Source organism: Seriola lalandi, unplaced genomic scaffold (genome assembly GCF_002814215.2).
Source record: "Seriola lalandi dorsalis isolate HSWRI2012SDOR001 ecotype SW California unplaced genomic scaffold, Sedor1 jcf7180002054789, whole genome shotgun sequence".
Classification (NCBI taxonomy): domain Eukaryota; kingdom Metazoa; phylum Chordata; class Actinopteri; order Carangiformes; family Carangidae; genus Seriola; species Seriola lalandi.
This window is the reverse complement of record NW_019525342.1, coordinates 1-12,543: the sequence shown is the minus strand read 5'-3', so window position 1 is coordinate 12,543 and position 12,543 is coordinate 1. Positions and strand designations below refer to the sequence as shown.

The following is a 12,543-nucleotide window of genomic DNA, read 5'->3' as shown; positions in this document are numbered from 1 at the left end:
CTGAGTAGATAGCTGTACTGTTAGCAGTGTTAGCATTAGCAGTACTCACGCCTCAGCGGTGGGTCCTACAGCTCTGTAGTTAGCCGTGGTGCTGATCAGCTCCGTCTCTTCATAATCTTTGTTGACTCCGTCTCGTCTCTCTCTCGCTCGGTCTCTGTACTTCTCGGCGAGCTCTCTCTCTCGCTCCATCTCCTGCTGCCGTAGCTTAGCATAGTAACTGCAACAAAGCAATATACAGTAATTAATTATCAATAATATGATCTGATGAGCTGAGGTGGAGGATGCTGTAAAGGTCAGGTAGACAATCGTTGGTCAATCAGCTCCTCAGGTGGCGCTGCAGGTTACTCTGAAGTGCTGCCTGTGTTAGCATGTTAGCTGTTAACCATGCAGTGATTGAATGTCCACTTTACATACAGGTTACGGACACACTCACCTCTTCTTCTTCCTCCTCCTCGCAGCAGGATCCTCATCCTCATTGTAGTCTCTTGGCATTCTGGGAAACAGATAACAAATAACCCAATAAATCATCATCATCAGTGTAACATCAGACATGAAGCGTCAGCAGTGTTTCCCTCCTTCATCACTCACTCATGGTGTCTGGACTTGGAGGGCGGGGCTGAGGAGGGCGCCGCCCGCGGTGTCATCAGTAACTTCCTGAAGTCATCATTGGTAAGTTTAGACCTGAAGAGACACACCCAGGTATGTTAGCACACAGACAGACAGACAGGTGAGGACAGACAGTTGAAGACAGACAGACACACAAACAGTAAGGTGAACACACAGACAGACAGACAGGTGAGGACAGACAGTTGAAGACAGACAGACACACAAACAGTAAGGTGAACACACAGACAGACAGACAGGTGAGGACAGACAGTTGAAGACAGACAGACACACAAACAGTAAGGTGAACACACAGACAGACAGACAGGTGAGGACAGACAGTTGAAGACAGACAGACACACAAACAGTAAGGTGAACACACAGACAGACAGACAGGTGAGGACAGACAGTTGAAGACAGACAGACACACAAACAGTAAGGTGAACACACACACAGACAGACAGGTGAGGACAGACAGTTGAAGACAGACAGACACACAAACAGTAAGGTGAACACACACACAGACAGACAGGTGAACTCACTGAGCTGCAGCTCTATGGTCGTCGACCTCGTGGCCATCAGGAGCCAGGGGGTTGGAGTAACTCTCAGCTGGAAACAGGAAACAGGAAGTTAGTGAGTGATGTGTGATGACATGTCACTGCGTTCCATTTTAAAAGGAGAGGGGTGAAACATCTAATTTGGTGATGATAATAATAATATATGATAAAACTATTAAAGAGTATCTTTAGGTCACCAGGTGAATCAGGTCACAGTTGAGAACAGCACCGAAATCAACCAGTTAATTCCAGGCAGGCTCTTTGCAGCCTGTGTTTACACCTGATAATAAACACTCAGTGATCAGTTTATTAGGAACATTAAACTGATGTAGTCTGATACAGTCCTCCTTCATGAAGGTTTTAATCTTCAGTTTGATTCAGATGATGATCATTGTGGAGGACTGGTGTGTGGAGCTGTGTTACATTATACAGCTGTTTCTGGTATTTACATACTTTCACGGATAGAAATGGGCTGGACAAAATAACAGAAACACCTGGACGCCACGGTAAGTGTCCTTATACAGCAGTAGTTCTGTGTTGGCATATCAGTTATCGGTCTCCTTGATTAGTGATAATCTGATAAACCACATTGATCGATGCCTTATAGAATGGAGAAAGTTTCCTGCTTTAGTCATAAACTGCTCAATAACCTTCATGAAGCTCATCTGCTGCTCTGGGCTCCTCATTGTGCAGGACTCGGTTATAAACAGAGTGCTAAACACAAACAGTTGTTGACTGTGACTCTGGAGTTAAACCGGATTAAAGAGCGAGTTCCCTGCGGAGTTTCATCTCTGTCCATCAGGTCACATCAGTCTGAGTGACGCAGCTTTAAACCGGCAGAGAGTGAACGGAGTCTGGTGTGGTGTTTCCGAAGAGCTAAGCTAAGCTAAGCTAACTGGAACTCGTCGCTGTGTAGAGCGATGTGACGGTTTGGTTTTAACACCACCGACTCTTCTGTTTTAATAATTAATTAATTAATAATCCTGTTTAACTAAAGTTAAATTAACATGTTTCAGGACTAACTTACTTTCAGGCATCTCAGCGGAGCGTCGCTTCTCTCCTTCCCGGTGAAAACGAGTCTGTTCCACCACAAACAAACAAACTGACGGTCTGTTAGCTTCAGCGAGCAGCGGCTCTGACGTCACTTCCTCTTCAGGAAGAACTGACAGACAGCGCCGCCCGCAGGAGCCTGCGTTCACTGCACCGTAGACCTCACGGTGCAGAAGTGTGAGCGCCGCCCCCTGCAGGTCAACACGGGCACTGCGTCCAGGACCTCAGGGACCAGCCGGTGGTTCTGCTGCTTCAGGATTAGACCCAGTCACATTAAACTAAGGATCGATCGATAGATAGATATATACTTTATTATATATATTAATATATATAAAGCCCCGCAGACTAACTGAAGCTCCGTCCTCTGTGGACAGCAGCAGCTAAAGGCTCCAACATGTGAGTGTCTGTGCAGTAAATCAGAGAGAAGGCTTATTCGGTTAGATTTAATATAAGGGTAGACACAGAAACATAGTCAGTTCGTTTAGTTTTAACCTACAGCTGCTTCAGAATCATCCACACACCATGAAAGCTGCTTCAATCCCAGAAAGAAACCCTTTAAACCTGTGAAACCTTCCTAATAACCCAATAAAACCTCCTTAAATCCTTGAGAGCTGCTTATAAACTAATTTGATCCAGCAGCATTCCCAGTAAGAAACATTATGAAACCATGTGATCGCTCATTACAACCATAACATTCCTTAATCTCCACAGTAAAACTCAGTGGATTGCCCTTAAAACCCCAAGAAACCACTTAAACCTATGAAAACCTCCTTAAATACAAATAAACTCAGGAGAGCACCAGTCAAACCTTGTGAACCCTGATTAAAACATAACAGTCTGATAAATTTTCATGTTTAAAAAAAAAGTTAATGAATGAAGGAAACAGTGACATTAATAATATTCATGTTTATTCACATCAACACATTTACAGACAAACTAAAGGAAACAGGTGAGTCCATCTAGGACTGAACCACTTCCAGCAGGGGCGACGGGGGTGGAGTTAAGGTTTGGACTGAACCAGTGTCTGCAGAGCTTTGGCCACCTGATCAGCTGACATGTTGTCCACTGATACGCTGCTCTCTTTACCGAAATCTGAAGACAAGACAGAAACATCTTCATCATCATCTTCATCAACTTCATCAGGCTGACTCCCATGATGCCGTGCGATCAGACTCACCATATCTGGCCCAGACTCGGGCCTGGACTCCAGAACACTCTCTGATCAGGATCGGGAAGTCTGGGTTGGACTTCTTCAGAGCGACATAGTGCTGCTCCACAAAGTCTCTGAAGACACAGAGACACAGTCAGAACTGAGGTCAGCTGTGACCTCTGACCTCTGAGGTCATCAGAGGTCAGAGGGGAATGATGACATAAGGTTTTATGATTTTAAACAAACGACTGCAAGTGGACATGAACTTTGCGATTCCAATACGTCCAGTGGAACCTAAATGCACCATAAGAAACACCTGTGCTCACCTGTCCCCTACCTGTCCTCACCTGGAAGGTCATAATTCCTGGTGTACATTAACAGTGTGGTTCCAGCACTGCAGGGGTTAATGGTGCGTTCAGGCTCTTCCTGTTATTCTGACGTTACGCTCTCACGTTTAACATTATTTACGCCAGCTTTAGTTCACAACTAACGATCAAACAATCGATTATTAGTTTCATCTGTTAAACCACAGGAAACAGTTTATAATAAAATGTAATAACAGAGATCAGCAGTCCAAAAACCAGACCTGGACCTGGTCTGATTGATTAGGAGGCCCAAGATCCTGGATCAGGTGTCAGCTGATCGATTAATCTGTGACTAATATTATAATAATAATAATAATAATTATTATTATTATTATTATTATTATTAATAGATCAGTGGTTATGTCAGTGAAGCATGCAGGTCACGTGGTGAAAATTCATTAACGTCGTTTCATTTGATAAACAGTGAAAACAATGATTCAGTTTGTAACATGTCACACTTCAGTGTTTCTGTTGATCAATAATTAATCTATTAGAAAATAACTGATACATTTCCTGTCGATCGATTAATCGACTGATGGTTGCAGCTCTGACGCAGATGAAAACTGGAGAATCTGTCGTTTTATATTCAAACAGCTTCACTGAGTCCGATGCTAAGCTAGCTAGCCGTTAGCTGCTCTCAAGTCATTCTGCAGTTAGCTGTTAGCAGTTAGCTGTTAGCTGTTAGCAGTGTATGTCTATGACGCTCGGCTCTTTAACAGTGTCTCAGTGGCTGTTACCACAGCGGCTCTCTCTGCCTCTGCAGGCCGGCTCGGAGCTCACCTGGCCCCCTTGCTGGCCGCGGAGGTCTGGCAGAGGTGGACGCGGATCTCTCGGAGGTTTTTGGCCAAAGTGGAGCCCAGATTCCGGACTGCGGCGGCCGCCATCTTAGCTCACTGCTACTCAAGGACAAGTAGAGGGTTATTAAAGCCCAGAGTTTGTCCTGCCAGGCACGAGTCAAACACGGGTTTACTCCCCGAGTCTGTCCTCACAGGCACCGAGCTGGACCCCCCCCCCCCTACTTTCTAATTAATTTACTAGCTGTGAAATATGATACGCATTGTTATAGAAATTAAAATATGAAAATATATTTTGTGAATTCCCTCAATAATAATGGTCCAACAATATATCTAATCTAAATATATCTATATGATAAATATGTCTATGGTCTAACATATATTATGTAAATCAAGCTTAATACCCGAATCTGGCTGTTTTGTACTTTAAATACTCTAAATACATTTTTCAGATAATATTTCTGTACTTTTAGCTTTTAGGATTTCAGGATTTCTACTTGTATCTGAACATTTCTGAATTTTAGAAACACACCAGTTAATTAATCAGGACAGTAAGGCCCTGATTAACTGAATATTAAAACAATACAATATTTTTACAATAATAATAATATTCTATATGGGATCGTTATGGAGAAAAGGGTTCTATGAAAATACATTTCTTTAAACCAAAGTCTTAAAACAGAATGGACAATCCTCAGCTAATAAACAAAAACAAACTAAACTAAACTAAATAATCACTGGTTTTATTTTATTCATTTTATAAGTGTTTTTTTGGCTTACATTTCTATTTTATTGCTTAAATGAATTATTTTTTCTTTTATTACTTATCATTATCATTATTGTTATTATTAATGTTGTTGTTAATTGTCAGCTCAGTTCACTTTAGTTCCAGTTGTATTGATGTTCTAACTGACTGAGCTGAGACTTTGTGCTCGTTATTTGTCTGGATTAAAAATGACGGATAAATAAAGACAGAACATGAAGTTGAATGAATGTTACTGACATGATTAACAGACCAGTCTCACCTGGTGAAGCTGCGTATGACTCTCTCCTTGTGGTTTTCTGATGGAGGAAAACAAACATGTCTGATCCCACACAACACAGCAGAACTCTGATCTGAGTCTACGTCGGACCAGCAGCTGATCCCGACAGAAACACAGACCGCAGGTAAAAACTCAGCAGCTCATTTTTTAATCAGAGATCGTTAGAGGTCTGATCGTCACCTGTGGAAATTCCATCTCACTGTATGTCCTGATGTGGACAGCTGAGGCAGTGCTGGAGGAAGAACCCAGGTGTTCTACCAAAATGAAAATGTTCTTTAACACAAGTAAGAGGGGTGTGTTCACAGTCTCCAGGTTCTGACGAGGTTCACACGTGAAACACGATGAGTGGATTCTCCACAGACCTGAACATGACCAGGAAACCTGTGATCTGAACAGATGGTTTTGTAGAGAACAGAAAGAACTTGAGGCTGTGACTGAACAAAACCAGATGAGGTGTAACAGTCTCTGTGTTTAACAGTGAACAGATGTTCATGATGACATCAGCAGCTGGATAACACTTTGCTTTATTTAGAAACAGGATTATTTGGTACAAACATCATGACTGTGAAAACCAGTGAAACCCAAACAGACCAGGAGTTTGAAGCAAAAGTTTCCTCATTCTGAGTTCAGACCTCAGACCTTCAGCTTTCAGTCTTCAGACCTCAGACCTTCAGCTTTCAGACTTCAGCTTTCAGCCTTCAGCCTACAGACTTTGACTTTAGGACAGGGAGCTTTAATTAGAGGTAATAACTGTAAACTGTAGGAAACATGAAGGTAAGCATTGAGTCAACTGTTTGACGTGTCCTCGTCTCTGCAGTCTGTTTCTGTTAGCGTTAGCAGAAAATGAGCAAGCTGCACATGCGACATCATAAGTGAACAATAAACTGAACTAAACAGGAAGACTTTAGTGTTTTGATAATCCAGGTTGTTTCCGGTCAGTCCGGCCCTCTCTGCTCCTGTTCGTCCTCTTCAGAAGGTCCTGTCGTCTTTTCTCATTCAGAAGCTCTTGGATACGTTTGTTTTGTGTCCGCTCGCGGAACGGCGGCATCCGCGGCACAAAGTAGTTCTGCTGTCCTCTAGCGATGTCCCCGTCCAGTCCCACGATCCGGTACGGGACCTCGTCTACCGAGTTGTTCTCCTTCTTCAAGAGCGGGAAGAAGGAGGACAAAGATGTCGGCATTGGTTTGGTTTCTGTCAGATTAATTTCAGTTTGAAGACTCTGCCCTCCTGATGATGTGGACGTGATGATGTCATCTGTATCAGTTGATGTTGTGAGGGGGAATGACGGCGATAGAGTTGGACCATCAATAGTTACCACAGGATAGTTAGCAGGGGGCATTGTGGGAGTGGTAGTTTTCTTCTTGAATAGATGTGGTGCAGCAGTTTTTCTTGGACGCCTTGTAGTAATAGTAGTAATAGGAGTAGTAGTAGTAATGGTAGTAGTGGGAGTGGTAGGAGTGGTAGTAGTAGTAGTAGTAGTAGTAGTAGTAGGAGTACTTGGAATGATATCTGTGGTCTCTGAGTTAACTGACGGATCCTCGTAGGATGAGTACTCAACGTAATCGTCATAATCCACATAGATGAAGTCGGTGCTGCTCCTGCTGGTGGGGGGCGGGGTTACACTGAAGCTGGGATGTGAAGTGCTGATGAGGTCAGTTATGATGTCACTGTTGATGTGGCTGCTGTCAGACCAGGTGGATGGGGATTCTGACGTCATTGTGTCCATGGTCACAATCCCTGAGCTAGGAGACAAGACAAAGACTTTATCTTAAACCAATTTGGAGACAATAAAACTTAGTTTTTATCTTGATCAGTTGAAAAGTTTTCAACAGAAAATTTTCTCTCTTCTTCTGGAAACCTTCAGATTCTCCGTGTTTAAACAAGATTTTTTTTTATCACTCAGATGTATCTGTTTCATCCATTTCATTAGTTTGGATATTTTTAATGACCCACATTGGGTTTGTTGTTTATGTGTTTACTCCTTTCTGTTCCTGACCTGCTGCTGGCGGTCGGCAGACTCGTGCTGCTGAAGTTGCTGAAGTTCTCAGAGTTGTTGAAGTTTCCCTCGCTGCAGGATTTGCAGCACATCTGCCGGTATCCGGCGATGGCGCAGTACCGACTCAACACCTCCATCCGACAGAACACTGACCGGTCACCACGGCAACGCTGCCCTTAGGACAGAGCAGGAGCAGCTGTCAGAGTCAGACTCCAGCAGAAGTGAAACAGAGTTAAAGTAGAGATAAAAAATAATTTTATCAATCTGAAAACCATGTCAGAGTTCAACGACCTGAGTGACAGCCAAGTCTGAAGAGAGGAAAAGGAAGGAGGAGAATGAGAAGGAGGAGGCAGCAGGAGGACGAAGAGTCTGTTTTACTGGAGGAGGTCTTTGCAGCTGGGAAGTCTGGGTTGGACCTGGACAGCCACTGGATGATGGCGTTCTTCTGGTCGCCTGCAGGGGGAGACAAACACACACTTAGCACCGTGGGCTCCCAGCATCCCTCCCTCCACTGCTCAGTAGACAAATGTATAGAATGTGATTGGCCAATGCCTACCGCTACAGGGCGGAGCCTGGCAGGTGCGCGTTGAGATTGGTCGAGGTTCGCTGCAGTTTCCAGCTGAACCCTCGGGACTCGAACACGCAATCTGACGCTCCTGAGTCCCATTTCCACAAGATACTGAACACTACAAACACAAAGACACTGATCAGATTCTGATTCTAACTGATCAGTTATTGATCTGGGGTTTTATTTACAAAACACCCTAAAATAAGCTCCTAACTCTCCGACTCATGTGGCCGTTCAGAAAGAAGAAGTTAGTTAGAGAAGGTAGAGGTGGTCCATCCCATGAGGAGGACCCCTGGTGGTAAAATAAGGAACCTCTCTTATGTTCTGCCCCTGTTCTAAGTCCTGTACCGGCGTCCAGGGCCCAGCTCGCCACACGGCAGGGCAGGGGAAGCGATTGCAGGTGCGTTTCCCGTCCGGTCGCTCGTCCTGACAAAGCTTGCTGTGCACCGAGCGCTGCTGTTTCCCCGGGCTAGACTCCTGCTGGCAGCTCACCCAGCGACGCTGCCACCCGGTCTGACCACAGGAGGCGCTGCAGTCCTCCCAGTCTCCAGTCACCCAGCTGAGGGGGAGTAAAGGAGGAGCGAAGAATAAACCTTGTTTTCTGATTGGATGAGATGTGTTCCAGCATTTTACTTTACTATTAAAGGTGTTTACATGTTAATACATCAACATGTTTTCACATATTGATGAAGTGTGTTACCATGGTGACCTATAGTACGTTACTGTGGTGACCTGTAGTGCGTTACCGTGGTGACCTGTAGTGCGTTACCGTGGTGACCTGTAGTACGTTACCGTAGAGAGCTGCAGGCCTCCGTGTTGCAGCTGCGGCTGATGGCTCTTGGTTTGTTGATGTTGGAGCAGAACATCCTGTGAACCATTTTCCCATCAGCCTTTCTCCTGCAGCCAAACCTCGTGTACTGTTTCCCTGGCGACCAGAGATCACTGTTAACAACACGTGTTACCCTGGTAACCAAAAGCATAGGCTGTCACCCAGCAGCAGAGTTGTGTACCTCCACCACAGGGTTTGGAGCAGTGCGACCACTTCTTCAGCGCCCACTCGTAGAAAATGGCGTCCTCCTGCACCAGGTTGGACTCCAGTGAGGACTGGAGGCGGTCCTGGATAATGTACTTATAGGAAACCGTCACCTTGGAGTCACCATGGGAACGGACCTGATGCACAGAAGCACAGTGGTGGTTGTTGTGGTTTAGTGTCTGATCAGACGAACAGGTTGGACTGTGACCCATGTTGACGGACTGACCATGACCAGGACTCCATACTTCAGCGGTCCCGTGGTCACGATGGATTCCTGCTCCTCCGTATGGTTGTACTCCCATGCGACACCCTTCTCGATCACCAAACGGGATTCTGGGAGCTCGTCTTCATTGTTGAGGAAGAGGTGACCTGTCTCCTGGTTCTTTACCGCTGCAGCAGAAAACAAGAAAACTAGGTTTGTAGAAACAAGAAGCGACAGGAGATCATGTCGTCCTCCCTCCTCCTACCCAGGATGTGAGGAGTCCCTTTGAACTCCTGGATCAGCAGGTGTCGCGCTCCTTTAGGGATCTCTAGGATCTTCAGGTAACCTAGGTCAGAGAACCAAAATCAATCACCAATCAATCATCAACTGATAACAAAACAGAAAAATTATCAGTGTCTGAGGTTCATCACACCACGGTCAGGATGAACTTTATTAATTATCAAATCAATCCTAACCCTAACCCTCTTTTCTTTAAGGTCCGTACGGAGCAAGACAAAAGAACCTTAATGTTTCTACAGGAACATGTTTCTACTGGCACATAAAACTGAGGAACCCTAAGGTTCTTCAAAGGTTCTCCTGGACCAGTTCTTGCTCAGACCTTGTTTCTTGGTGCTGCGGGTGAAGTTTCCTTTGATGATCTTGCAGCTGGAGTTATCTCCTCCACAGACTCCACATCGATCCTCCTGCTGGTCTGAAGCGATCTGTCCATCACAGCCTACATGCTGCATGAGGAGATAGGAGACAAGGAGAGAGGATCATTTTTCAGAGTGATGATTTTCACTCTGTATTAAACTCTGCTACAGAATCACATCATATGACATATATAAATATCAGGCAGTAAATCCAAGCTTTTGTCTGATCAAGCTGATCATTTAATAATCAATCATTAATGTCTCTGATAAACACACGAGGCAGCACAGTGAAGTGTAACAGGGCTGTGACAGTTAATTCTGCTCCGTTACAGCGAACAGTGCTGCCCCTGGAGGCAGACGGCAGGAACTGCAGGGAAAGGGATGGTGAGGAGACCAGACACTGAACTCGAAGCTAAGCTAGGCTAGTTAGCTTTTAGCTCGACTAGTTTATCTGTGTTAATTTTTTCTCCAGATGTTGGAGAATTAAAATGTATTTTTAATCACAGGTGAGAAAAAGTTGGTGAATTAGCTATAGCTAAAGTTAGCTATAGAGAGTAGTCACTGCACTTCAGCTCCTCAAATTTTACTTCCTGTTTCATATTCCTCTGCGTGGCGACGGTCAGAGCGGCCATTTTGTTTTCAGGTTGTCCGTCCGTCCGTCTCATTCTTGTGGACACGATATCTCAGTAACACCGTAATGGAACTTCTTCAAATTTGGCACAAACATCCACTGTGACTAAAGGACAAACTGATTAAAATTTGGTGCCTAAGGTTAGAGTTCAAAGGTCAAGGTTATGGTGACCTCACAAAACATGGTTATGTTCTTGTGAACACAATATCTCCGTAACACCTTGAGGGAATTTCTTCAAATTTGGTAAAAACATTCACTAAGACTCAAGGACAAACTGGGGGTCAAAGGTCAAGGTTAGTGTGACCTCAGAAAACAATTTTTTGCCATTACTCAAGACTTCACTCAGACACAACATTTCACACAATGGTTAATATATAATATCCAAAAAGGTCGGATTCTACTAACCTGCGTTTGAGTTTTGATTTATAAACACAGTTACACTGTCAGTGTCCGATACAGTGTGATGCTAATGTGTAGCAGACCTAGCTTATCTACAGGCTACGCTGCACAGCTACAGTGGAAACAGTAAAAGACAAAAGAAAAACACGAGAATCTGAAACACAATAAAGACCTCACACTCTCCTCGGACGCACACGCTGTAGTCGTCGCCATAGGAACATGGTGTCCCATCATGCACCATTCTGTTCATGGAAACCACTGCCGCTGTTTCCTTCGACTGACAGTACAGACGACATCGCTCATCAGCTGCAAGCACACGGAAACATGGCTCATGTAAGTGACTGAGCTACTTAAGGTGGAAAATTTAAGGTGGAATTTTAAATGTTTTCAGACTTGAAAGAGTTAAAAGAGAGGCCACAAGTTTCCCTCCAAAAACAGTCAAGACTGATGACTTTAACATGTGCGCACACACACACACACACACACACACACACACACACACTAACACACACACACACACACACACACACACACACACATATAGACACACACACAGACATATAGACACACACACACACACACACACACACACACACAGAGCAGAAACAGGAAAATTTTCATCTAATCTTCAGTTCAACAGCCCGAAGTGTTTTAATGAGAAATGTAGAGTTACGGTCAGTGTGTGCGTGTGTGTGTGTGTGTGTGTCTATATGTCTGTGTGTGTGTGTGTGTGTGTGTGTGTGTCTATGAGTGAGTGTATGTGTGTGTGTCTGTCTGTCTGTGTGTCTGTGTGCGTGTATGTGTCTATATGTGTGTGTGTGTGTGTGTGTGTGTGTGTGTGTGTGTGTGTGTGTGTGTATTTACGGTCAGGGTGTTGGTATGGCAACCAGTGATGTTTCATTCCTTCATGTTCAAAAAATGGATTCCAGACTTTACACTGATCCTCCCTGAAAGACAGAGACACATGAACCTGCAGGAGAACACAAAGAACACAGGAGAACATGGAGAACACAGGAGAACATGGAGCACACAAGAGAACATTGAGAACACAGTAGAACACAGAGCACACAGGAGAACACAGAGCACACAGGAGAACACAGGAGAACACAGAGAACACAGCAGAACACAGGAGAACATAGGAGAACACAGAGACCATAGGAGAACATGGAGAACACAGGAGAACACGGAGAACACAGGAGAACATAGGAGACCACAGGAGAACATAGGAGAACACAGAGAACACAGGAGAACATGGAGAACATAGGAGACCACAGGAGAACATAGGAGAACACAGAGACCATAGGAGAACATGGAGAACACAGGAGAACACGGAGAACACAGGAGAACACAGAGAACACAGGAGAACATGGAGAACATAGGAGACCACAGGAGAACATAGGAGAACACAGAGAACACAGGAGAACATGGAGACCACAGGAGAACATAGGAGAACACAGAGACCATAGGAGAACATGGAGAACACAGGAGAACACGGAGAA

The 12,543-nt window shown here is 44.5% G+C and overlaps 3 protein-coding genes across 3 annotated transcripts in view; all 3 read right to left on the bottom strand.

The window, feature by feature from the left end:
- ik (IK cytokine) overlaps nucleotides 1-2,304 on the bottom strand; it is a 6,133-nt gene extending 3,829 nt beyond the window's left edge. Inside the window, exons 1-5 of the mRNA XM_023425585.2 lie at nucleotides 2,188-2,304; nucleotides 1,146-1,212; nucleotides 589-681; nucleotides 434-493; nucleotides 50-217 (exon numbers count right to left, since the gene is read on the bottom strand). Of these exons, the coding sequence (XP_023281353.1) occupies nucleotides 50-217; nucleotides 434-493; nucleotides 589-681; nucleotides 1,146-1,212; nucleotides 2,188-2,197 (398 nt within the window). The 5' untranslated portion in view covers nucleotides 2,198-2,304. The remainder of the gene's footprint in view (nucleotides 1-49; nucleotides 218-433; nucleotides 494-588; nucleotides 682-1,145; nucleotides 1,213-2,187) is intronic.
- Nucleotides 2,305-3,101: 797 nt separating this feature from the next.
- Nucleotides 3,102-4,654, bottom strand: ndufa2 (NADH:ubiquinone oxidoreductase subunit A2). Its single transcript, XM_023425583.2, has 3 exons — nucleotides 4,506-4,654; nucleotides 3,388-3,494; nucleotides 3,102-3,302 (listed from the first exon to the last, which is right to left on the bottom strand). Exons 1-3 carry the CDS (start codon nucleotides 4,607-4,609, stop codon nucleotides 3,211-3,213), a joined length of 303 nt encoding a protein of 100 aa, XP_023281351.1. The 5' UTR covers nucleotides 4,610-4,654; the 3' UTR covers nucleotides 3,102-3,210.
- Nucleotides 4,655-6,070: 1,416 nt separating this feature from the next.
- LOC111669318 (A disintegrin and metalloproteinase with thrombospondin motifs 2-like) lies at nucleotides 6,071-12,062 on the bottom strand. Its single transcript, XM_023425582.2, has 12 exons — nucleotides 11,909-12,062; nucleotides 11,217-11,350; nucleotides 9,981-10,104; nucleotides 9,627-9,707; nucleotides 9,386-9,549; nucleotides 9,137-9,296; nucleotides 8,919-9,051; nucleotides 8,475-8,685; nucleotides 8,115-8,244; nucleotides 7,937-8,011; nucleotides 7,559-7,733; nucleotides 6,071-7,304 (listed from the first exon to the last, which is right to left on the bottom strand). Exons 1-12 carry the CDS (start codon nucleotides 12,045-12,047, stop codon nucleotides 6,467-6,469), a joined length of 2,364 nt encoding a protein of 787 aa, XP_023281350.2. The 5' UTR covers nucleotides 12,048-12,062; the 3' UTR covers nucleotides 6,071-6,466.
- Nucleotides 12,063-12,543: the final 481 nt, after the last annotated feature.

Excerpts from the sequence above, each read along its gene's own strand:
- ndufa2 (XM_023425583.2), bottom strand. The coding sequence starts at position 4,609 with ATGGCGGCCGCCGCAGTCCGGAATCTGGGCTCCACTTTGGCCAAAAAC. Across the intron at positions 3,495-4,505 it reads GCGGCCAGCAAGGGGGCCAG|AGACTTTGTGGAGCAGCACT; the intron begins GTGAGCTCCGAG and ends CTGTGTCTTCAG. Across the intron at positions 3,303-3,387 it reads CCGAGTCTGGGCCAGATATG|ATTTCGGTAAAGAGAGCAGC; the intron begins GTGAGTCTGATC and ends TCTTGTCTTCAG.
- LOC111669318 (XM_023425582.2), bottom strand. The coding sequence starts at position 12,047 with ATGTTCTCCTGTGTTCTTTGTGTTCTCCTGCAGGTTCATGTGTCTCTG. Across the intron at positions 8,686-8,918 it reads GAGGCCTGCAGCTCTCTACG|CTGGGTGACTGGAGACTGGG; the intron begins GTAACGTACTAC and ends ACTCCCCCTCAG. Across the intron at positions 8,012-8,114 it reads CCAGGCTCCGCCCTGTAGCG|GCGACCAGAAGAACGCCATC; the intron begins GTAGGCATTGGC and ends CTCCCCCTGCAG.